The 25,653-nt window shown below is 38.8% G+C and overlaps 2 protein-coding genes across 2 annotated transcripts in view; both read left to right on the forward strand.

Annotated features, from left to right (window-relative positions):
* The first annotated feature begins 871 nt into the window (after positions 1 to 871).
* LOC118336410 (solute carrier organic anion transporter family member 1C1-like) lies at positions 872 to 12,966 on the forward strand. Its single transcript, XM_035673060.1, has 15 exons — positions 872 to 1,032; positions 1,497 to 1,603; positions 3,061 to 3,202; positions 3,818 to 3,950; positions 4,894 to 5,018; positions 5,191 to 5,337; positions 5,485 to 5,583; positions 5,855 to 6,112; positions 7,532 to 7,696; positions 8,637 to 8,832; positions 9,075 to 9,240; positions 9,663 to 9,847; positions 10,051 to 10,115; positions 10,317 to 10,434; positions 10,948 to 12,966. Exons 2-15 carry the CDS (start codon positions 1,553 to 1,555, stop codon positions 11,159 to 11,161), a joined length of 2,064 nt encoding a protein of 687 aa, XP_035528953.1. The 5' UTR covers positions 872 to 1,032; positions 1,497 to 1,552; the 3' UTR covers positions 11,162 to 12,966.
* Positions 12,967 to 16,414: 3,448 nt separating this feature from the next.
* The window catches only part of LOC118339013 (solute carrier organic anion transporter family member 1C1-like), an 11,919-nt gene continuing 2,680 nt past the window's right edge, over positions 16,415 to 25,653 (forward strand). Inside the window, exons 1-11 of the mRNA XM_035676523.1 lie at positions 16,415 to 16,550; positions 18,572 to 18,713; positions 18,826 to 18,958; positions 19,072 to 19,199; positions 21,055 to 21,201; positions 21,369 to 21,467; positions 22,568 to 22,789; positions 22,954 to 23,118; positions 23,850 to 24,045; positions 24,208 to 24,373; positions 25,237 to 25,421. Of these exons, the coding sequence (XP_035532416.1) occupies positions 16,449 to 16,550; positions 18,572 to 18,713; positions 18,826 to 18,958; positions 19,072 to 19,199; positions 21,055 to 21,201; positions 21,369 to 21,467; positions 22,568 to 22,789; positions 22,954 to 23,118; positions 23,850 to 24,045; positions 24,208 to 24,373; positions 25,237 to 25,421 (1,685 nt within the window). The 5' untranslated portion in view covers positions 16,415 to 16,448. The remainder of the gene's footprint in view (positions 16,551 to 18,571; positions 18,714 to 18,825; positions 18,959 to 19,071; positions 19,200 to 21,054; positions 21,202 to 21,368; positions 21,468 to 22,567; positions 22,790 to 22,953; positions 23,119 to 23,849; positions 24,046 to 24,207; positions 24,374 to 25,236; positions 25,422 to 25,653) is intronic.

Below are 25,653 nucleotides of genomic sequence, written 5' to 3' on the forward strand. Positions count from 1 at the left end.
ATTGAATGATTAAAAATGAAATTAAAATGCATTTAAAACTGACCAAAGCAATATCTCTTTCCAGAATCCACATTAGCATTATCATCTAAATGATCCAAAAGCTTCACTGTCAACAGTTTTCTCTGAAACTGCTTATCTACAGTAACAGGGACACTCTGTTGCTGTAGATTTTTTTTTTTAATTCAGCCATCTGTGTGGCTATTACCAATAGATATAAGCAAGGAATATGTAGTTTAGGTTAACTGGCCCTTTAAGATTTAACTAAATTTGCTAAAATGAAAATATGAAAGACAGCTGACCAAACGTCCCATGTTGTTCAGGAGCAGAATTTTAAATATGTCAGAACAATTTTATTGAAAATCTTTATTTATAATGTCTAACAGGTCTCGTCAGGTGATGTGATGTGCGATACTCAGCCATAGGGACACAGAGAGAAAGCCATTGTTAGGGGCTATCAATAGGACAGGAAGACTTTGATCAGGCTTAGGAAACACCCAGCCTTACAAAAGCTGAATTTCTGCAGAAGAGGAAAGCATTTCATTCTTTGAAAACAGCAAACTAACAGAAACAGCCGGCTTGTAAAATAAGCTTTGGCCAGCTTCACGCTGCTGCTGTTTGTTGTGCGTTCAAAAGGATGGATACTTGGGAGGCTTATGATGTTCACAGAGGAGGATGTGTGAGTGTGCGCAGACTGTGGATGTCTGTGTGTGTTTGCATTCAGTGAACCTCTGGACCTTCCGGTGCTGGTCGGACATGCATCCTACTGGACCTTAACCAGAGCGGTCACGTTTGGGTTTGTGTGTGTGCATGTGTGTGTGTGTGTGTGTGTGTGTGTGCCTGAGGGTTGGAGGGCTTTTTATTGACATGATCAACAAGTGCACATGAGTGGCTGGGTTACTGATTACAGGTGATGTTATAGTTTGTTTGTGATAAGACTCATGCTTTGAGCACAAAGTCCTGCCAGGTTAAGCGAGCCTTCATCTGCTTTGCCACATCTTTCCCATCCCTTGTAGGACCACTGCTGCCTCTCAGGTAAATACTTTTTCTGCTTTTTCACTATACTATTAATTCTGCATAAAGTTCTCTAAGATGCACTGAGGAAATATTTAACTATTTACTCGTAGTTTTAGTGTAAATTACTGGTATATCTGTATTGTGATCAGAAATCTGACTAACAAAGTGAATTTGGTAACAAATCTTCTCCAAAAAGTATATACTAGACGGGCTTTTCTTATTTTTTTTATTTTATATTTTTTCTTATTATACTTATTTTCAGTCAATATCTAATTACACTGCTACAAACGCTGATTACAAATTATCTCTTTATCTAGCCACTTACCTTTTTTAATGAGAAATAGAGGAAATTAGTAAGATGAAAAATTTTACATTTTGGGATATTTTAAAGGAAAAGAAGGTTATAAATCAGATGAAATTAACACAATTTACCCCAAACTCAAACTCTGATGTAATCTTGTATTCTATTTGTATTTCTGCAGGTCCTTTGGTGGTGTGTTTTCTGCTTCCTTGCATCTGTTCAACACGCAGCAGCATCATGAGTGTAGAGTCCAAAAAACCACGTGAGGCTTGCTGCTCCAAGCTCAAGGTCAGTGAAATGTTACCCATCCCTCTATTCCACTGTCCACTGCTTCATGTATGGTCTTATAATAATTTAAATCCTCGGTTGTGAACTCAAATCGGGACAAACCTGTGCAAAGTTCTTATCGTAAAAATCGACGTATTTGTCTTGGTATGGCATTTCTAGGTCAGTATTATCTGTGTCCGATAAATGCAGCACCTGATGAGGCAGTAAAAGGCAAAGCATTAACAAAAAAGTCAAATTTTTCTCTTGGCCAGATACAACTTTGAGACTTTGACACCGAATCAGACTTTGAATCCATGGAAACTGTGTCTTTTCTTGCTCATGGAATGGGGACAGAGCTGTTTATGAGTGCAAAGCCATGTTAAAAAGTGTTTAAGGTGCACACAGATAAGGCCGATAGTCAGTTAATTGGCCCTTGAAGTGCTTTTATGGAAGAAAAGCAGTGGTATGGTTGCAGTGACCTATGTGCATTTCATTAGTTTACTTTGTCAATACAGCGACACAGATTATGACATGCTTTCTGATAAGATAACAGACTGATCATATATCAGCTTTGCGTAGCAATTAATGCTAGTTTATGATATTGATTTCTTGCAAAAAATCACCACAACCCCTTAATATAAAGTGCGAGTCACTCCACTTGTTAAAAAGTAAAAACATGTTGAATTCTGGAGGAACTTACATTTTGTTTAGCTGTGGGGCTTTAACTGTTGTGCAAGTAGTTGCAGTTGTCTGAACGTATTCACAGAATAGTCAATGACCTACAGCCCAGTGTGATTCCCTTTTAATCTTTAACTATCTTTGTGCCGTGGATTTGGCTGCACACAAAGTAGGTTTGTACTGGTAAAGCAAACAAACTTGTTAAAAAAACTTGATTTACAGATTTAAGTCGAAAGTTTCACTCCATATTGTTTCATTTAATCTCTAGAACCAAAACACTGTCTTCTACACTTGACAAAATGTGGTGCAATTACTTCTTTACATTAGATTAGATTTACATTCATTGAATGAAAATGAGTATAAATCCAATCAGTGTTGAAAGCAGGCGTTAACTACTGTTATGTCTTTAAATGTGTGTTAGGTGTCGTGTGTTTGAGCCTAAGCTATCACGGGAGTATGTGATAATAAGGTTGTTCACCCTTTCTCTTAACATCTGTGCAAGGTGCAATTACATCCCTTTATCCTTTGTAGTGGAATAAGCCTCATTCAAAAGCCTTTCATTGCATTACTGGAACTGCAAAGAAGTACATTAATCCTCTCACTCAGAAGTCTTTGTGGAGTGATCGTTTCCAATGTAATCATCTTACAACGGGCTTGTATTTACCATTTAAAGGTATTCTGTCTGAGGTGAAGCCCTTTTCAGTAAACCTAAAGAAATCAGATCAACTGTCCGCTAACTGCTTTTATTTTACATTAGAACTTCAACTAAACACTTATGCATGTGTTTTCTGTGTGTCCAGCTCTTCCTGGCCTCTCTGGCATTCGTATACTTTGCCAAAGCTTTTGGTGGAGCCTACATGAAGAGCTCCATCACCCAGATTGAGAGGCGCTTTGATATCCCCAGCTCCCTCATTGGGGTTATAGATGGCAGCTTTGAAATGGGTACGTGCATTATTATTATTTTTTATCATTCTCATATCTGTACACTAAATATAAAGCTACAGTCAGAGGACGCTTAGCTTAGCACAAAGACTGGAAGCAGAAACAGCTAGCCTGTTGGTCCACAGATGAACAAATCCTCCTAAAAGTTGTTGATTAATACGTAACATCTTGTTTGTTTAATAATACACAAAGACCAACGTGAAAAAATGTAATTGTGGTTTTGGTGTGGGACTGTTTCTTGACCTGGTGCAGGAACTTCCTTCCTTGCTTGGGAAGTTTTTACACTTTAGTTTTTATATAGGTAAAACAATGAGATTTTACATGTTAATTAATAAATTGTTAAGGTGCTTGTTAGCCAGGAAGTGGATTAAATAATCCAGCTGTAAGTAGAGACTCTGTTCCCTTTGAACGGAGGCAGGCTAGCTGTTTCCTCCTGTTTCCAGTCTTTATGCTAAGCTATACTAATTGTCTGACTCTAGTATTTAGCATACAGATATGAGAGTGGTATCTATCTAATCATCTAACTTTAATATGTGTATTTTCCACAATATCAAACTATTCCTTTAAGCCAATAATTCATTCATCAAGTTATTTTTTAATCCTTTTCCTTCCCAGGCAACCTCTTGGTAATAGCCTTTGTGAGCTACTTTGGTGCTAAGCTCCATCGTCCCAGGCTGATTGGTATTGGCTGTTTGATCATGTCTGTTGGATGTTTCCTCATAGCCCTGCCTCACTTCTTCCAGGGACCGTTAGTACACAGTTTCCTTTATCTTCTTAATATTCTAATTTTGTATGTAATACAGTGGGCTTGTTAAGGTATACCCTGCAGTAATGATACACATCATTAATTAGAATCAAATTATATGGTTTTAGGATGCAGAGAAACTCTTAACATTTAACTGAACCACAACCACAAGCCTCTTCATGCTACATGAAATATATATAATACCATGAAATTACAGCTAATTTCACTTATTCTAATGTATGTTGGGATTAACTTGTTTGGGGCACCATGGTAAAAAAATTGCTGCTGTACCTATATTGAGGTCCCTACTTAACATGTGTATGTATACTGTTGCCTTCAAGTATAGTGAACATATCCAGTACAACATGTGGTTCAATGTAAGTTCAAATATAAATGTTAAAAATTAATTTTGACACAAGGTCCCACAGGGTCAGAAGATTAAGAAATAATGCATGACCTATCTTAGTTGATCTTGTGCTTTAGTGGGGGCAAATTCCTTAACTAACTTACACTTAATTAAATTCCAAAAAACAACTGCCTGGGTTTCTGGGGCCCAGAGGCAGTTACCTGCCTACTTTGCCCGTCTGATAATTCAGCCTGGAATGTGCATCTCACTGCAATTTTGAAAGTTGTTGTTAAAGGAGATATAAAAAATATAAAATGTAAAGACAGATACAGTATATTTAATGGCACGTTTGCATTTTAGTGACATTAGTGTTGCTGGTTGTCACAATGAAGGTCCATCTGCCCTGTTGTCTGTCTGATGTCTCCTAAAACCTTCTAAGAGTAACGCTTAAGATATCACATTGATGTTACATAATTACATTATCTACAATCCATAACTGCCACATGTAGTTTATTCACTTGCTCTGTAATTCTCTAAAAATCTGTTCAAGCCACAGATGTGTCATTTTCTTGTTTAATAATAATTTTCAATATTTTCCAGGTATAAATATGAGACCAGTGTGTCTCACAGTACAGCTTTCAACAGCAGTGAGAGCGCCCTGCCCTGTCACTCAAACCACAGCCTGACTGATGCAGATGAGACTCCTGATTTAGAGGCCAGATCAGGTACATGGCACACACACTCACTGCATTAGATGTAAGATCTCTCAGGTTTAAGCTTTCAGTCCCTTTTCTGTTTCGATATGATGCCAAAGAATGCATTCATATATGTAGAAGATGAGAAATGCTCTAGAGACAGTTTTTCTTTCCAGTCTGAGTCCAGTTTTGCCTTCCTCAGCTTGTGAAAAGGCAGCTGGCTCGTCTATGTGGATCTACGTATTCCTGGGAAACATGCTGCGTGGAATTGGAGAGACTCCCATCATGCCTCTGGGTGTGTCCTACCTGGATGACTTCTCCAGAGAAGAGAACACTCCTTTCTATTTGGGTTAGCTACTTTTTTAAACTCAGTATCCCTTTATTGGTGTTTTCTGCTTTTCTGTGTACCTGTCCTGTATAAACTGGTACTGTAACATTAATCAAATATTAACCCAAGTACGTAACTTTCTTTCTCTGTTTTTTTCTCTTTTGCCAGCCTGCATCCATACAGTTGGAATCTTAGGACCTATGTTCGGGTTCATGCTCGGGTCCCTTCTTGCCAAGATCTATGTAGACATTGGATCTGTGGATTTAGGTATGGTTCTTCTCTATATCAGGGAAAAAAACGTACATGTTGTCTTTGTATGTGTTAATGTAGCATAACATGGAGACTGTATTTGTGGTATGTCCTCTTGTCTCACTCAATGACAAATGAGATAGAAATATAGCTGTTACTGAGCTGTCTTAACCGACGTTTCATCCTGTTGTCACAATAGAACTAGTTGACTATTTACTGCATGGATTCGTGTCCTGTCAACACAATCCCCTTCATAGTCTGTTGTCTTTGCTCGTCTTCCTCTCTCTAGAAACAATCACTATCAATCATAAGGACTCCCGCTGGGTGGGGGCCTGGTGGCTGGGCTTCATAGTGACTGGCACTGTGATCCTGCTGTCCAGTATCCCGTTCTGGTTCCTGCCCAAGTCCCTGCCCAAGCAAGGGCAAGAGGAAAGCCAGAGTAAAAGCACAGAGCTCGCCACAGTGGCAGAGCAGGAGAATTTCCTGCAAGAGGAAAACCAGGATGAGGAGAAGGAGAAGCCGGTTACATTCCAGGAGCTAGCTAAAGGTAACATCCAAGGTTTTTGCATCAGTGCAAAACGCTTTAAGGCAATGGGATTTGTTTTCCCATTGGTGTTGACATACAAAACTTTGCATTTAGGGACAGGTCATCACATAAAATGCAAAAAAATACTTAACAATTACACCCAATTTAGAACAATTAACTACCTAGACTATCATAAAGCTCAAAGAATGTCTCTTCAAAAAGTCTTTATCTATGAGAAGCAGAACTATGCATGCCATAAACTACTTCTAAGATCTTAAACTCTTAGAAATGTGCCAATGTGCAAATCCTTCTTTAGGGTTAATGTGTTTAATCATTAACCAGGTATGGCCCAGACAAACCTGGGCAGATTCAGTAACCCTGACTCCTGGACCAGCACTAACTAACCACCATGCAATCTGGGCAAGAGTTGAATGACACATCGGAACACAGAAACGCATGCAAACAGCTACTTCAGCTAAAGCCCAGTCATGCCATAATACATTACGCAACATTATATCAGACTAAAAACAGTGTCTCCAAAATGTTTGTGTTTGTAAATTATTATGTGAAAGTTATATCTCCAAAAAGCTTGAAAAGAGAAGTAAAATATTGGCAGTATATAACAAGAGTCTTAAATAACTGACAATAAAAATTAGACCCAATACAAAAGCAAATGAGCAATATAAAGTTTTTCATATTAAGGCTGTTTTGATTATGTTAAATAGATGTTGTTTAACAGGTAGTTGATAAGCAGCAGTGCCAGTGCAGCAATTAAATTTGAAAACGAATGTTAGTTTAGGTAATAGAGGTAACTATAAATACACATAAGCATGCCTTGCTAAATATGTGTACAAACAATTGCATTGTGAATGTGTATAGATAATGGTATAAATAGAATTTATGAAATACAACACAAGTTTTTTAACAATATATATCAGATATTTCAAAAAATATTTCAGATATTTCATTCATAAAACAAATGATATTTTGTTGTCCAGTGTGTAAAATCTAGGAGTATCTATATCTAATATAATGTCCAAAAGTATATTTTCATTAGTGTATTATCACCTAAAAGGATCATTGTGTTTTTGTAACCTTAGAATTTGTATCTACAGAGGGAGCGGGTCCTCTTCCACAGAGTCCGCCATGTTAAACAGGCATGTTTCTACAGTAGCCCAGAATGTACAAATAAAACACTGGCTCTAGATAGGGCCTTTTGCTGTTTTGCAGCCACAGTAGTTTCTCCTACACACATCTGAATACCATGTGTAGGAGAAAGTACAACGGTTAGTTGCGATCTTCCTAAACTGGTTCTTTAAGGATACTAAGTTAGATTTACACTTTTACATTCACCCCAGCAATGAAAAGGAAGCCATTGTGTATCTTAGTGTTACTACTACTAAACTATTTTGTATCTCTTTGTGCTTTCTTCATCGCCAGATTTTGTTCCATCCCTGAGGAGACTCTTCAGGAACAGCATCTTCACACTGATGATCCTCACCTACCTGGTGGCTGTCAACGGCTTCATTGGCATGATCACCTTCAAGCCAAAGTACTTGGAGCAAATATATGGCCAATCAGCCTCCAAGGCCATTTTCCTCATAGGTACAGAGCAATAAGTGACCCCCATTCATTTTGGATTTACTGCACCCTGTAGCCCAAGGCAACTGAAACAATGATGTTTTTGAAGGGAAGTGTGATTGCGAGAGATAAAATTGAGTTAAAATGTAAGCACTAAGAAGCCCACTGTGGACTCTCCTTTTGTGTGTGCCTGTAACATAGCACCGTGAGCTATGATTAGCTTTTTATGACTGTTCCAGCATGGCTACCTGTGTTATTGTTGGAATATAGATATTTTAAAGTCATTGTTATGTGTGTTATGTTATGTTATGACACGTAACATTAGCACAACAACAACAACTGGCTGCAGAACAGAACCATTTATAATGCAAGGAGCTTATTATGTCTTAGATGGAGTTGACTTTCTCACAACACAGTTCTCTAATGTGAACTGTTTGATTGGATATCTCAGACACAGAGTCTCTTACCGGCACATGAAAGCACCATTGAGGAAGTGATAGAAGTTCATAGAATGAGCCTGCAAACAATAATTTACTTCCCAATGGGAGAAAGATTGTGGAGGCAAATAAATTAATGAATACATGATTGAAACGGATAGTTAAAAGGAATGGCTAAATGGTTAAAATATTTAGCAAAGGTAACAAATATATGATTGTAAATCAGCTACAAGTAATAAATTATTGGCTTGGCCAGGTGGGGGTGATGAAGGGGTACTTGAGTTCCTCTGACAGGGCTGTGGGGGTACATCTGATGAACATTAGATGAACAACACGGTACATAATAATGTACCTTCATTGTCTCACAATTCCCTTATTCCCTTTATTTGTTCAACAGTTTCCATTCCTTTGTGTTACTTTACACAGTGTTTATGGCAGATCAGTGGGAAATGTTCACCGTGTAGTATTTCTAGTGTATTGATCCTTTCTAGCCACCCATTTATTCATCCGTTTATTCCTTCATCCAGGTATACTGAACCTGCCAGCAGTGGCTTTGGGCATCATCACTGGAGGTTTTGTACTGAAACGTTTCAAACTGGGCGTCATCGGAGCAGCCAGGGTGTCAATCACTGCCTCTTTCGGGTCATTTTGTCTGCTTGCCGTTCAGGGCTTCATCCACTGTGACAATGCAGAGGTGGGAGGTATTAGTGTCTCATATCAGGGGTGAGTGGCATGCAAACTACCCTTTTACATTAAAATAGAAGTTAGTGAAGTCATGGTGCATTGTAAAGTTCTCGTTCGGGTTAAAACCTCTTAAAAACTAGAAAACACGAGAAACCTATTTCTAAAGCCCAGTTTGCAACTGAAATGTTTTTGACCCCATTAAGAGCTAAGAATGATATCCATGTAAAATAAAGTATGCCTTCCTGAACCAATGTCCCCTACACTCTTCATTCCTGTACTAGGGCTCCTCAAGTGTCCTACAACCCGCAGGCTTTGCTGTCAGAATGCAATATGGGCTGCTCCTGCTCAATGAAGCATTGGGACCCAGTGTGCGCCTACAACGGAATAACGTATGCCTCTCCCTGCCTGGCTGGCTGCCAGACCTCCACCGGCACCGGCAGGGAAATGGTAAGACACGGACTTATATTTCTTACACAGCAAAACATATGTAAACAGCAGCTCTTCTTACGTATGAACGTCCTGCTGAAAATTAAACATAAATTCAGAAAAAAAATTATTTCTAAGTTTGTTTTTGTGTGGATAATTGTCCAATGTTGAAGACAGGAGTTCACATTGCCTGCAGAGCTATAGTTGGCAATACTGGACATTTGGCTCATCTTATAGCTTCAACAGTATATTTTCTGGAGGGTGGCGTGAGATTAAAGGCCATGGAGTGATTAAAATCAAAAGTGTTAGTCCCTATGGAAGCATAAATGTGATCTTGAAACTATATCAGACAAATGTAATTGGATTAGTTCTTTAATTATAGAAACCAAACTATTCTCAAAGCATCAAAAAGCCACTTACATCTCTGTCTTCTGGTTCTTTAGGTGTTTCATAACTGTACCTGCGTTGGCGAGATGATGACTCCTGGCATAAACTCGTCCGCAGTGCTTGGCCAGTGCCCCAGGAAGAGCGACTGTGATCGCATATTCAAATTCTACATGGCTTTGTCGGTAGTGGGATCCTTCATTTCTGCCTGTGGGGGAACGCCAGGATACATCGTGCTGCTCAGGTCCATTAAAGCTTTTATGACCGTGTATAATGATGCCTTGCGGTGTCTTATTGATTTTTGTATATGTAGTGATTTAATGGCATTACATGTCAGCTCCAGAATGGGGACGAACTGCTTCTGTGACACTATTGTAGGCAATATTGCATCTTGTTTATTCTTTAAGCGAAAATGCTGATGTGATAATGTGTGGGCTAATCTTCCAGGTCCATACAGCAAGACCTGAAGTCACTGGCTCTGGGTATGCAAACACTGATAGTAAGAACTCTGGGTGAGTACTGAAAATACATGTAGCTTTAATAAATTAATCATGTTGCAAACATGGCAATGACAATTATTTTGTTATTGTTTTGTTTACTGTTAATGTTATTATTTAGCTCACGTGACCATGCTTATATTGATAACAACGATTAATGAAATTACAGTTTGGCTCTGTTTAATTGTAATTACATGTGACTTTGTGTGTTTTCAGGTGGGATACCCCCTCCAATATATTTTGGAGCACTGATTGATCGAACCTGTTTGAAGTGGGGTACAAAGCAGTGTGGGGGCCGTGGAGCGTGTAGACTCTATGACGCTAATGCATTTAGGTACAGCAAAACCAGACACTTATTTTCTTTCCAAAATATCCTACGTGTTAAATTCCTTAGGAAGATGTGTTTAAATTGTTCAAAAGATATATATTTAAGTATATAAGTACCTCAATATTTTGACATTGCTATGTACAGTTTAAATTACATCGAAATTTGTTGTTGTGCAGTTTTAAACAATATTTCAGTATTTTGGGAAATATGCTTACTCTCACTATGCTAGCTTAGCTTAGCATTTAGCCTGGAAACTGACAGAGCTAGTCTGGTTCTGTCTGAAGGTAAAACAGCACCTCTAAAGCTCATAGGTTAACCTTATATCTGGTTCATTTAATTAAAGACAGATTCTTTAAAACATAAATGTATCCATTGGATTTCTATTAGAATTCTACACTTTTCACACAATACATAAAAAGTTTTTCTTTTGTTCTGACCTCAGACTAAAAATTTCAAATGAAAGTACTTAAATGGAGTAAAAAACTAAACTTAACCTGTTCCAATATACTTTACTTACAGAATGACATTCATGGGGTTAGTTACTGGACTCTACTTCCTATCCAATACGCTATGGGCAGGCCTCTACGTCAAAATTGTCAAGAGACAGAAGAAGTTAGCACTGAGGAATCAGGCCAAAGAAAATGCACTGGAGGGTAACGACGTGGGAAATGGACACGCCAACATCAACATAGCCAAAAATAAAGATGACACGGACAAGGAAAGCACTATCTAAGGTGTTTGAGGAAGGCAACCCCATTGTATAATACAGGTGGACGACACAGATTTTCCATTGCCTAAGTTGGGGTGCATCCATACTGGACCAAATGTGGTAATGGTACAGTGTCAGTGCTCTTTGCTCTTCGAGCAGTACGCTTCTTTTTTACACCGATATTGTGCTGAAAACATCAACTGCTGTTCATGTCAAAGTTCAAAGATCCTGACTAGACCTTAGTTTTAATATCAACAACAATCAAATTAAATAATACACAATCCATGTCTGAACAAAAACCCTCAAACACATAAACTTAAAGGTCATTTCTAGTACTGCTTCAGAGCAGTCAAGAAAACTTAATGGGAACATAGTCTGTGCTACAGTGTGGACAATGCATCCCGAGCAAACACACAGTTCACTTATGCAACATTTCAGTATGATCACCATTTAGTATACTTGAATAGCATTAGGTCAGGTAATAGACAGATAGTAATGTCTCATCCTACAGCTTTACATTCAAAGTCATTTAGGTGCAGTAACAGTTTGGCAAACATGTATACAATATATGTACAGTGTATAGTTTTAAATACTAGTATAGGACAAGTAGATTGTTTGTGGCCTAATGAGCTATAGCATGTCTTTGTAACTTGAAGTATTGTTCATGTTTTTTTTTAGTTATTGTTTTCTTTCATGTTTTTTTAGTGATGGTGAGAGTTTGTGAGATTGTACAGCCTACCTCATTGTCTTCATTGAACAGTGGTGTAATGAGGACAGTGAGGGTGGCTAAGGTTTACAGCATAAGTGTAGAGCCTAGGGTTGCCTACTAAATGAGCCAATTTAAATACACATGGAGGACATCAGGTTAGCATTCCTGAGAGTATAATTAGAAAGTAAATATTGTAGTTTTATAGCTGGTATAACTAGGATGGCTATAGATTTGACTTCTGTTTTACCAAATTACAAGACAGATGGTACCTAGTGTAAGAGTCCAGAGCAGAAGAAGTAAAGTGCTTTGCCTCTTTCAGTGTAAGGTTTGACAGATTCAGTATCAATGTGTTTTGAAAGCAGCAGGATAATAGTAGTTAACAAAAGATTGGGCAAACCAAAAATACTTGGCAGTGTGTCTGGTTCTCCGAGCACTATATTCTTGCAAATGCAAAAAGGGAAGCTGGTGCAGGCCAATAGACAGTAAGCTTTTTTTTCATTCTAAAAAAACATTTTCATTCATCACTGCATTTAACAGATTACATGGAAGCCTGATAACCTTTTTCTGACTGTTAACAATGCACCACAGCACCATTTGACATCTGGATATCTCTCCTGTCTGACATTACACACACTTCTTGTTATATCACATCATTTACACAAACCTTAAAGGTCATGAACGTTCATATAATCCTCTGACTCACCAGTGTTTGTCTGGAAAAGTTTACTACAATTTGGACAGTGGACTAAGAGTGAGTGGACTCAACTCAAACTTGATTGTACTATGTTTTACTCGGTTATACACTGTAGTTGTTAATTAAAATATATCATCAGTTAATATCTATAATTGCTGTTAATAATGAGAATTTATATATTGAGTCGAATATGTTTATATTGTGTCCATATATTTGAGTTATATCATCTCTTTTTACAATTTTGTTGATTGTCCTTAAAGCACATCTGTAAGTATTAAAGACACTTATTTTTTGTCCCTCAATTTACAAGTGACAAGTTGTACCTTTTCCATATGCTCTGTGTGTCCTGCTATAAACATGTTATGGTCATCCTAAAGCAGCTATAATCAGTATTTTAAAATTAACAAAAGATCACAGGACTACTTGTCAAAGGTGTCTCTTGTAGTGATGAATTAGAAAGAAAATTATCACAGAGTCAACTGTACTTTGTAGCCTCTTTCAGCTCATTATTTTGGGTACAGAGGCAAACATTACCCTCAGAAATAAGTTGACACCAAAAACCGAGCTAAAAGAAATAAATATTAAAATTACATTTATCGGGTAGTCAGAAAAATGACTGAAAATTTATGTTTTGCTGTATCTGCTGAATGTGTAATGGGCAACTGTTTGCTAACAAGTTTGCCAAATTAACTTAAAAGGGGACAATATGTCACACTATGTTCACAGTTGTTATGTTTAAATGTGTTATGCACGTTTAAGGTTGACTCCAAAGCAGATCCAGCAGCTGGATTAAGCTTAAAACCAACAGAACATGCCCAAACCAAATCTGTGAATCAACAGGCTAAATGTATCTGTCGTATATCTTCCTACGTCCTCACACTCACACAGCTAACACCCAGTTCACACTAACTTACCTTACCTTGTGTCTTGCTATTTATTTTGGTTATGGTTTATGTTAAGATATTAGAGCATTCCAATAAATACATAAATAAACTGACAGGACATAGACAGACATGTGCTGCAGAGCCTTGCTATGTTCCCTCATAACCTAGTCTGGTTTGATGTGGTTCATATGATTTGTTTTTGTGTGTTGTGAATCAGGGATTTAATTTTTATTGTGTCTGAAGTGGTGGGTTTAAATATATTACTCACACTATATTACTATATTTTCACCCTACTAGTGTGCAGCCTCCCCAAAACTCCCCACAGACCGTTCAGCCAGTGTTGACGACAGCTACATTTACCCATCATTGCTTCACTAGTAAATCTACAGAACTACCTCATATTTCTCATTGCACATGTGCATCGATACATCAGCGTGGCTTGCTTAAAGTTGAAGGCTGTCATTACATAACCTGGTCTATCAAACTTTGGCTCCTCTGTGTTTACTTTGTTGTGTGTGCAGTATCTTGTTTCACCAGCAGGCTGTACTCTATACAACAACATATCTACTGTAAGGTACTGCAAAGCCACTGAGGATGTCTCACTGCTTCTAATTGTACAAAACAAAGCCAGTGAGACCTAACAAATGTGTAATGCAGAATTAAATTTTTATTTAATATGATGAAATGTCTTTAAATCGAGGTACTAACTTGCAGCAGGTACAGGTGAAGGCGCCCTGATGCAGTAACAAACTACATTCCTATCTAAATTCCCTGTAACTAGATACAGCGACAAAAGACATGTAAAGCACTAGCGCCAAATGCAAAATCCAAGAGCCAGTGTACATTTTTAGAAAAGGGGGAAATGGTAAGCAGTTCCTTCACTGTTGCTGTGCAGGAATGTGAATGCTCTTAATCTTAATCCTTGGAATTTGTGAGGGACCAAAGCTGATTGTATGACCTGCTGCTTAGCGGCATGAACCCCCCACCGGTCAGTGGAGTAATAGAGCATTCCCTGACACATGTTTACACCAAGACACACTCTTAACAATGAGACGCACTCTTTTGAGGTTTTCATCAAAGCAAATGTAAAGAATGGGTTTAGTTGCTTTTAGTGCCCTGGTGTAATATGTATTTTTTGTGAGTGCTGTGAGATTTATGAAAGGCAATTTAGACTTTCATTTGCATCTGATATTTTACCTTGTGAGCAAAAAAATCCAACAAGCCTGGTTTGGAGTTACTAATCTGTCTCCCCTCCACCTCCCTCCTGTTCTCTTGTTGCTGTCCCCCTCCTGGACTGGCTGGCATGTGTGTGGAATAAAAATGTGCGAGGCCCTTTGTCCCTCTGGTTCCAAGTAACCGCTCTGCCCTCAGACAGGAGAATAGGAGCTTGGGGAGAGACACATGGCTACTTAAAGAGGAGCAGAAGAAGAGAGGGGAGACCCCAGTCCCCTCGGCCTGGAGATGCACTAGGTATTTTCATTAACTTCCTCAGTAGTTGCTTTGCTGGTGTGATTTTGCTCTCTGTTACTCCAGAAATACCTCTGAGATGAGGGCTTGCTGGCCAAGAAGGAATCACTTGAAAGGCGAGCTGCACATTTGGGTGGAGTATTAACCGAGCTGAAGGATTATGGGAATTATGTGGTGTAAACATACTGATTAATAGTGTTACTTTATGTCGGGTTTTCCCCCTCTCAAATTTTCCATTTTCCTCTCCGATATGGATTCAACCTGCAGCTCCTGACGTTTCCTGAGCTGAGAGGATTTGCGAGAAGAAGCCGCTGGTGGAGTTTACACAGGTACCATTACAGCTTCTCTGTTTTCACTCACTTTACAAATCCAGACATGAGGCTAAACCGTCAGGAATGGCTTTGCACTTTGAAATACCACAAAACTCCAAACAAGCTGATACTGACAACTTTGCATGCTCACAGCTAATTACTGAAAGTCTAGAGTCTTTGAAATGGTTACATTATTATGCAGTAGATTACTGATGCAGTGATGAATGAAAATCTTGGTAAACTATGATGTCTTTGTGAAGATGATCATTTTGTAAACAACTGCCATTTTTTGTTTTATTTTATATTTTTTAAGAAAATCAACTTTTGTTGGATACCATTTAAAATGATAGGCCTACTATACATATATATATATATATGTATCCACAAAATGTTTATATCAGTCATATGAATAAGTGGGTCAACCAGGTTTAAAGGAATTAAGCATCAAGATTTTGGGATATATGCTTATTCTTGCCAAGACTTACATGAGCAAATATATAGCTACAGTTAAGGGCTGGTTAGCTTAGCTTAGCAAAAAGTAAGAAAATAAAATGACAGGTGACAATGAGGTATAACATGTTAATAAGTGAGCTTTCAAGATGCTGGTAGGCCGATTTTGTTACCTTCAGAGTGAGGCCTGTTTCCAGTCTTGATGTAAAGCTAGGATAACCAGCTGCTGGTTCCAGCTACCAATTCATAGTACAGTCAATATATATTGATCTTCTCCTCTAACTCTCTTTTTTTCGAAACAAAATGGAACTATTCCTTTAATGGACCAGTTAGTGACATCTAGCGGTATAGTTGTAGATTACAACCCCCTTCACTTCACTCTCACATTCCAAGTGTGTAGGAAAAAATGTGACGGGAAAAGGGCCGTATCTACAGCCAATGTTTGGTTTGAATGTTCTCGGCTACTGTAGAAACATGGTGGTTGAACATTGCGGCCTCAATGGAAGTGGACCCGTTCCCTCTGTAGATAAAAAACGCTCATTGTAAGGTAACAAGAACACAATGATTCCTATTTTCATTTGATTAGACATTAATAAAATATACAAATATATACTCCTAAATGTTACACACTGGACCTTTAAATTAAACATTTTACTAGTGGAGGTAATGAAAGCTGAGCATTAAAGACATAAAAATTTTTCCTTCTTTTATTGTCTATCTATGTTCTGTATATCTGTTTTTCTTGCAGTGTCTTGAGGGCAGGTAAACAGACCGGCAGACAAACGTTGAGTGTAGGATGGAAGAGGCAACAGAGGACAGAGACAAGATGACCAGCCAGCAGGCTCTGTGTGACCCTGACCAGAATACCAGAAAACGCCCTGGCATCTCCACTCTCAAAGTACTAAAGTTATCTGTAATCAGCACTTCTCTGCTGGTTGCCTGTACTTCTGTTTTTCCTCATGGACTGAAGTCCATTCTGTTGATGCACTCAGAGTAAATTGCTCCAGATAAAAACATCAGTTAAAAGCGTAAAAGGCAGCGTTAGTGCTGTTGTTGGCACTGTCCCCTGACAGCAAAGGTTCAAACTTCGATAAGCATGTATAGAGAATGGATGGATAAATGCTTAAAAAGTGAGACACACATCGGTTTTGGTTTGGGAGGTATGCTTCCTGCAAAGTAGGTAGAATCAAGTCAAGAGCTGATTTATGTTGTTTTCCAAAATCTTGGCAAGCTATATTTCTACTCTAGATCAGCTTACCAACTCAGACACTTGTCGGCCCTGAGCTCAGTGCTGCCTGATTGCAGCACTACATTAGCATGTGCAAAGTTAATGGAGTATTTCTCCCAGAACACATCTTTACAACTATTTCCTCCGTTTTCCTCATGGGCCTTAACTCAGTCTGTAGATATTGGGTTGTAAGGCAAAATGTCAGATTCACCCCCAAATAAACCATAAAAATAAAATCTAACATACGAAACCAGATCAGTATCTGGCTGCTCTGTGTTTGTGGTTTTCTGCTTCACATTGTTGAGTTCAGTATCTCAAAAGTATAAACCCATTACTCGACCATTCAAACAAATCAGACGAGGAAGTGGAGAACATTAAATTATACTTACTATGTGTCATCAACTGTCAGGGTGCTTATTAGACAGCACTGTGTTATGTTTTCTAATTAAGGTTTTTAATACAATTTCATACCTATCAGATTGAATCAAGTTTAAGCTGAGAATGAAAGCCTCATGTAGCAATATAGCATAATAGATGAAATACTGTACAAAATATGCAGGAGAGTTGCAATAATCCCCGGTGGGAATTAACTTAGTAATAAAGAGGCTGCAGGGTGCCCACACACAGAGTAAAACCTAAGACTGTGGAAGCTGCAATGTAGGAGGGAGAAACCGTCTCAAAGCATATGTAACCGCATACAGAGCGCACGTGAGATCAGATCAGCGACATGTTAATCAGCCAGAACCTTGTCATTTTTTGGGAGAATGAGGATTCTGTGCATAAAATGTGTAAATCTTTGTTCAGCAGGCTTTGGTCAGTTCTCAATCTAGAGTCAGTATGTTTGAGAGTATGTGAAATTTAATGCCGCACAAATTTACAGTGACCAAAGTAGGTTTTCAGACTGGTACCATACATTTATTAGATCGTTTTTGTTATTAGTTTTTATTGTTTTCTTTTTTAAACAGGGAAAAACAGCACATCAGATACATCATGTGACAATATGAGAGCTGAGAAACAGGACACGTGGACTAGAAACAAGGTTACCCAACAATGTGGCTAAGTAGTAGACAACACTGAGGCTAAATTGGTAGACAGAGCATGTACATTTTCTATTTAGTGTTTTTAGTTTGAAGATTATTGTTAAAGTGGCAGTAATTGATGTTTTTGTAATAACAAAGTATTAATTGACAATGTGAAAGTGGTTGCCAGTAGTCAGAATCCCATAGAGAATCACATAGAATTACACAGCTGTATAGCTTTCCGCTCACTGTTTAGCTGCACAGCCTGCAACTTAACTGTTCTGGTTCACTGTCAGCGCTCTCAGCAGGCATCTGTTTTCAGTGCAAAAGCTCTAAAAAAGTACTGAGCCAGATATTTCACTTTCACACACAAAAAAAGAGCTAAAAGGGAAGTTATTACTGAACTCACATTCAACAGGTGGCCAGAAACACGACTCTAAATGAATGATAATGTTGCTCAGTAACTGCTGAATGTGTAAATAGTCAACTGTTTGTCCTATCAAATTAAAAGATGATTATGTCAACATGTGCACAACTTGTTTTTTCCGCTTTCCCCAAGTGGCAAAAAAATCTGATATTGCAGGTTTTACGATTTTAGGTGATTGTTTGCCTCCTACAATCTATGAGTTATTTGCCATTTTAATGACTTATGTTTCCCCTTGTGTTTTCTAGTTGTTTATTGTGGCGCTGTCCTTCGCCTGTTTCTCCAAGGCTCTGATAGGAACCTACATGAAGAGCTCAATCACTCAGATTGAGAGACGTTTTGACCTCTCCAGCACACATATTGGACTCATAGATGGCAGTTTTGAGATGGGTACTGTCTATCTGTTGATATAACCCTATTCTTTAGTGTATCTGATCAGGTCTTACTTTTCTTTTTGCCACCTTTTTCTTCTGCTCATTTGGTTTCTCTTTTTTGGAGGTAGGCAACTTGTTGTTTCTTGCTGTGGTCAGCCATTTTGGGGCCAAGCTGCATCGGCCCAGACTCATTGCTGTGGGTTGTTTTCTCATGGCTGTAGGGGCCTTTCTCACCGGCCTGACGCACTTTTTCATGGGACGGTAAACATAAACAAACACCACTAATTAAAAAAACCTTTTGAAACAAAAATTATGAAGAAAGACGTCCAAAGATGTTGTTTAATGTCTCATTGTGGCTCTGCTGGTTTTCACAGCTACAAGTACGACACAATCATTCAGGTTTTCCAGAATGACAGTGTGCACATCACCGCCTGTGCGGATCCTCTGAAAACAGAGGATGTACCTGAAATTCAGATAGAGCCTTCTGTTGAAGACAACGCAGGTAAGAATGAAATGTGATTCCCACTGACATATCAGTAATTTAGATTCCTGTTCATCTAAATCTGCAATAGGCAAGAATTTCATGCAAGAAAAGACATTTTTGTGCCATTCTGTGCAGTGATAGCTCAAATTTACCTAACAATCACTTTGTTTTCGTATAATTTTATCTATGGATGGTAATTTTGGTCTATTGGTCAGTCCACCACTTTGGTCTAGACTGAAATATCTCAACAATTAGATGGATGCTGACTTTGGTGATTTTTCCTCTTGCACTTGCAGCATTTATCAAGTGAAATATCTCAATATCTACAACCTGGATTAGCGATAACATTTTGTACAGACATTAATGGCTCCTGGACGATGAATCCACTATGAGGCTGACATTTGTTGTATTGAATAAAATGCCACTACCATGGCTGTATTGTTACATCAATAACTATAAAGTACTAAAACACACTGGGTTAAAAATGTTCCCAGCGTAGGATCAATATAGATGCAGTACTGGGTTAACTTTACCCAGTACCACTTGGGTATTTTGACCCACTAACCAAATGTAGTGTAAAAATATCACTCAGTGTCTGAGCTTGTATCTTGCCTTGAAGAGGACATGTAGTACAACAATAACCAACCGAGCAGTAAAACTTGCGACTGTACAGTACTGGTCATGTGGGTGGTCAGCTGTCAACCTGGTTACTACCCACAGAGTTGAAATGAACAACCTGCAATCAGGACAAACTGTACTAGATGCTGTTGCTATGATCAGTGAATAAGAAACTGTAACAGCAGCATAGAAGCTACAAAGAGTCTGCCTTGACATGAAACCTGATTATAACCCTTAAAAACTCACTGGCTTTCTTTCAACAATTCCTGGAATGCACTGATCCTGGTCTGACCTTCAAAGCCACTCACCTCCCACGCTGCGTGCGTACTGATCAACAACTGCACAGCCGCAGATATGATCAACCCATATCATGAATCAAAGTTACACCTCTTGGGTAGTGGATCATTTTTTTAAACTTTAATTTTTAACTGACAGTCTTGGTGAAAAGGCATATGGATATAAGGCATCCCTGTTACCAGAACTAAACAGACACAGCATTTACAACCTCACGTCAACAGCACCAAGGATCAGTCTGCATGCAGACTGCAAAGCTCACCAATAAGAGCTGAAAGCTGGGAAAGAAAAAGAAAAGAGAATATGTGGGGCCATGAGGTCTTATAACATCACTAAGAAAGCAGGCATTGGTAATATTTACGATAATAAATTCAGCTTGGACTATGTTCATGTATTCTTCAATGTTTTCAGCAGCTCTTTCAGTTAAAATGTTACATCTGTCTTTCTATTGTTAAGCTGTAATTAATTGACCTCTTGCAAATACATGTCACACACCCACAGAATGCAATGTATTGATCCCGTTCAGCTATTCCAATGAGATGTATTTATAAAGAAACACAATATGGAAGACACCTACAATGCAGGGGTATACAAGCTTAAAGTCACACCCCATTAAACTGCTATTGAATGAACACCACATAGTATTCATGCATCTGTTTTTGAGGTTGACCACACTATTCTGATAGCAGACTTTATTTTATCTTTTCTGAATAACCTGTGGGAGGGGGTTCCACACAAAATTTGATGGATTTTTTCTTTGTCAGACAATACGTACACACACATACACACACGAAACATGCACATTCACTCACATGCAATGCGGTTTATGTATTTTCTACATTTGCGTTAAGGAAATGCACTGGCCTTTGGTGACAATATAAAGCAGTGTCCATGAAAATCACTGTTTCTCAGATCGTGACAAAATTAATCACATGTATTCCTAATGTGTGTCTTTATGGAGCCTGTGTAAGGGAGTCTGGTTCCAACATGTGGATCTATGTGTTCCTTGGGAACGCTCTGCGAGGGATTGGAGAAACCCCGGTCACACCTTTGGGAATCTCCTACGTCGACGACTTTGCTAAAGCAGAAAACTCACCGTTTTATATAGGTAAGATATCATTGCTCATTTTGGATTTCAAGTGGGATTTTGAAAGTGTCCAAATGTAATGATTATGTTAAATAATTTAATTGGACCCATAAATAATAAGTTAATAAGCACTGTCAGAGGGCAGTAACTGAACAAATTCATTGAGTAAATGATTTTGTGATTTGCAGCTTGTCTCCAGACCATTACTCTGCTGGGCCCCATGTTTGGTTTCCTCCTAGGCTCCTATTGTGCCAAACTGTATGTCGACATTGGATATGTTGACATGGGTAAGAACAATGCATTTGTATGCATGTAACAACAGTTATGGTTAATCTTTACTCTAAAAGCTAATGTTAGCTTAATTAGCTGACTAGTTACAGCTGCATTCCTCCTTTTAGCTGATAAATCTGACTGGCTAGAAATGAGAAGCTGAGATGCTCTTATCTGCTTCTGTCTGAAATGAAAGACTATTTGTTAGAGAGCTGGAGTGATTTAAATAGAAGTTTGTCTGTTCTGTAAGAGGTGAGACATATCCCACTGAAAGATGGTCTGGTACCTGAACTGAGGAATTTATTTATTGGAAATTCCCAAAAAAACCCACATTAGAGCTCACTACAAAAACAAAACAACAAATATGTTAGCTACTTTCCCACACTCAGAGCATTACCATAGCCTAAATGTGGACAGTGCAGGATGTGCAGGAAATCAGTTTGCTGGTTTGTAGTCCGTTTTAAAGGTGTTGAACTCAAACTGAATCTTAATACAATATGACAGTTTTACAACAGATAATAACTTTGTGCCTCTTTGGGGGGTGCTGAACGTTTCTCTCTATGTCCTTTCCTTTCTACCGTTGCACGAGGTAGGATCTTGAAGTAACAGAGTCATTTTTAAAATAAAAGCCCCTCTAATCATAACAGGTAAAATACGTAATAAAAGCAACAAGAATGACTGTGAAACAGGGTTATCTCTTCTCTGTGGCTAATTATTTTCAAACACTACTAGAATTTCATGTTTTGACAGTGGAGACTATACCTGGAGCTTTGGTTCAGACTGACACTTCCATAAAAATAGGCTGCTCACCTGTCAGGACAGGTTAGTGAGGACTTTTCTGAGAGTCCCTTGGAGGAATTGTCCTGACTATCACAGATATATAATGTACAATCATTTATTAGTCAAATAAACTCAATCAGGCCATCTAAAGTGTGTTAAGAGTGTCCCATTACGGATAATTAAGACACAATTAGTCTGTTTTTCCCAAACAATATCCGGCCCCTTAACACCGAAGAAGTAACAGATTACAATTACAAACGAAAGTTAAAAATTAAACACACGTCAGGCTTCCTGCTCTTGCTGTTAACTCACTCGGAAACTCTTTTCTGTCATCCAGAAAGTGTGACCATCACTCCTAAAGATGCCCGCTGGGTGGGAGCCTGGTGGATGGGCTTCATTGTGTCATCTGCCCTCCTGCTCATCTCCAGCATTCCCTTCTGGTTCCTGCCCCGCTCACTGCCAAAGCAGGAGGGAGACAAGGACAGGCGCGAGAACCTCGATGGGACAGAGGATGCCCTCAACAACAATCACAACCTCAAGCTGACTGACATCGCTAAAGGTCCAAAAAACCCTCTTCTTCTTTCCATAACAGACCACTGGTGACACTTCATTGCATTTCCAATATAAATTCACATATTTAGTACAGATTTGGTATTTTACTAAATTACAGCATGTGTGCAGGTTTATGGTCATGTTGTATTTTTACTGGATGTTCTTCCACAGGTTTTCTTCCCTCACTGAAGCGTCTGTTGGGAACTCCTGCCTATTTCCTGCTGCTCTGTGGGAGCATCCTGAAGTTCAACTCTTTCATCGGTCTGTTTACCTTCAAAGCCAAATACATGGAACAACAGTTTGGACAGTCCGCATCCAGAGCCAACTTCCTCATAGGTAAAAAAAAATATATATAGTTGGTATATGTAGAAAACCTTGTACATTTACACCTCTGCTCTTCCCTTAGCGATGCTATTGCTGAATAACGGTTAAAAGTTACATTTATGGGATAATGGTGTTGTGATTACTTCATCTTCTATTGGCTTGACCCTTGAGAGTAGATTTCTGGAAACAACAAGCACTCGCAGAACAAAATGACATGAAGCAGAGTGCAGTGCAACCAAAAGTTCAAAAGTTTCTGAAGCACACAGGAATATATTCAAGAACAAACAATTTGCATTAAGCTTGAAGGCTCCTTCCCTAGGGCTGTGAGACTGTTGAATATTTAATTAGTATTTTTTTCATGCCTCAATCAGTTTTTATTTTTTTAAATAGCTTAAAGGGAACTGATCTAAATTCACTACAAATGCTAAAATGTAGTGAAACAGTGGTAGAGAATAAGTAAGTAGAGAATCCTCATAAAGTAAAACAAAAACTGTCTCAGTAGTCTGCAATATCTTAAAGGACCAGTGTGTGGGATTTAGTGGCATCTAGTGGTAAAGTTGCAGATTGCAACTAACTGAACACTGCTCGCTCAGAGAGATTTTTATGATTAGGCAGTACTTGTCCTGTAGATAAAATTAAAAAAGTCAGAAGCAGTGCCTTGCGACTCATGGTACACAACAAAACATCTTAGGGTGTGTGATTCTTACTGTAAGAGTGGCCTCCCCCTCGTGTTTTTCTTCTAGGTGTGTTGAACCTGCCAGCGGTGGCAGTGGGGATCTTCCTGGGAGGGCTGCTGATGAAGAGGTATAAACTGAGTTTGGTGTCAGGAGCTCAGCTCTCCTTTGCCACATCCTTTATGGCATACCTCCTCCTGCTGCTGCAGTTTGGCACCAAGTGTGATAACATTCCCGTGGCTGGGCTCACCATCTCATACAATGGGTCAGTGCTGAAATATGAAGGGGTACATATGGATGTTTTACCAGCCCAAACAAAACAAAATAATGTACCATAAGAACTGTTTTTACGGGGCCAAAATACAGTAATTCAGATTTGTACAACCTGCAGCTAATATAAAATATAAAACCCCTTTTTGCCCTGCAGGACGCAGAGTGTGTCAAGCAACAGAGAAATGCTCTTCTCAGAGTGTAACAGGGACTGCTCCTGTTCAGCAGAGGAGTGGGACCCTGTGTGCTCAGACAGTGGCATCACCTACATATCTCCATGTATGGCCGGCTGCATCAGCTCTAGTGGATATGGCAAGAACACAGTAGGTCTGCACACTGTGAACGCACAAACATACAGTGTCCACGATAAACCTGCCCATCAGTCAGTTAGAGGAATAGATTAGGGTCTGAAGCATCCAGAGTTCCTTGACTACTTTCACAATTCAAACAGTTATCTATCACACTGAAATGTAAACTTTCAAAATGATCATCACCTTTTTAAAATCATTGAACAGCATTACCATAAACAGATTAGACATGTTTATCAGCAGTACCATGCAGCCCCAATTCCTAAGGCACACCAAGAGAACGTGCTTTGATAAACCTTGAACATTTGATTGAAGGAAAGAGTTTAATCACTACAACCCCAGAGAAGAATTAGAGTATTAATTCCTTCACTTTCTCTCCCTGTTTATACACTCTCCGCTGTCTAAGAAATAGTTACTTTATCAAAGCATAAATTCATGTTCTTTTCTCTGGAGTTACTACCAAGAGCTCATTCAAAGTCCTTTCAGTATATCTGTATTAGTTAATATTTCATTACTGCACATTTGTTTTTTAAGGTCCTACATATCAGAATTATGTATTTAATCACATTTGTTGCCTAATTTAATGACAACGGTTATTATTTAATGAAGGTTTATTAGATTTCTTGACGACAGCAGCATGAGTAATATGCAAAGCATGTATTATGTTTCAACCCAAAGTAAGGTCACTACAGAATATATAATTCAAAAACACTAATCCGCTACTTCACTGTCAAGAAATCACTGTGGGAAAATAACTTGCTTACAGCAGATTGATGACTCTAAGTAAATACATGTTTTACAAGTATTAATTAGGTTGTGCTTCACTTTAGTTTCCAGTAAGTGCTCCCGCTACATTGCAGTTGATCTCTCTTTGCCAGGTCTTTCACAACTGCAGCTGTGTGTCCGCCTCCTACCCAGCAGGCAGCAGTACGTCCGTGAGGCTGGGCCAGTGTCCCCATGCCAAGGACTGCAGCCGAAGTTTCACCTCTTACATGGCTGTATCTGTCCTCAGCTCCTTTATCAACTCTCTGGGAGCCACACCTGGCTACATGGTCATCATACGGTCTGTCTATCATTCTTATGATTTGAGCCTAAGTGTAATTGTAAAGCAGGAGAAAGAAAGCAAAAGAGTGTTAGACGAGACAGCACTCTCACTCATATGAAGCAACACCAGCAGCCGGTTAGTTTAGCTTAGCACAAAGACTGGAACAGGTTATATCCTGTATATTATACATGTTATATGACACATGAGGGAAAATGATGGACTCCTGTACAATATCATCCAACTGCAGCCA

The sequence above is a fragment of the Morone saxatilis genome, unplaced genomic scaffold, assembly GCF_004916995.1.
Source record: "Morone saxatilis isolate NCDOM2014 unplaced genomic scaffold, NCSU_SB_2.0 Contig10, whole genome shotgun sequence".
NCBI classification, from domain to species: Eukaryota; Metazoa; Chordata; class Actinopteri; family Moronidae; genus Morone; species Morone saxatilis.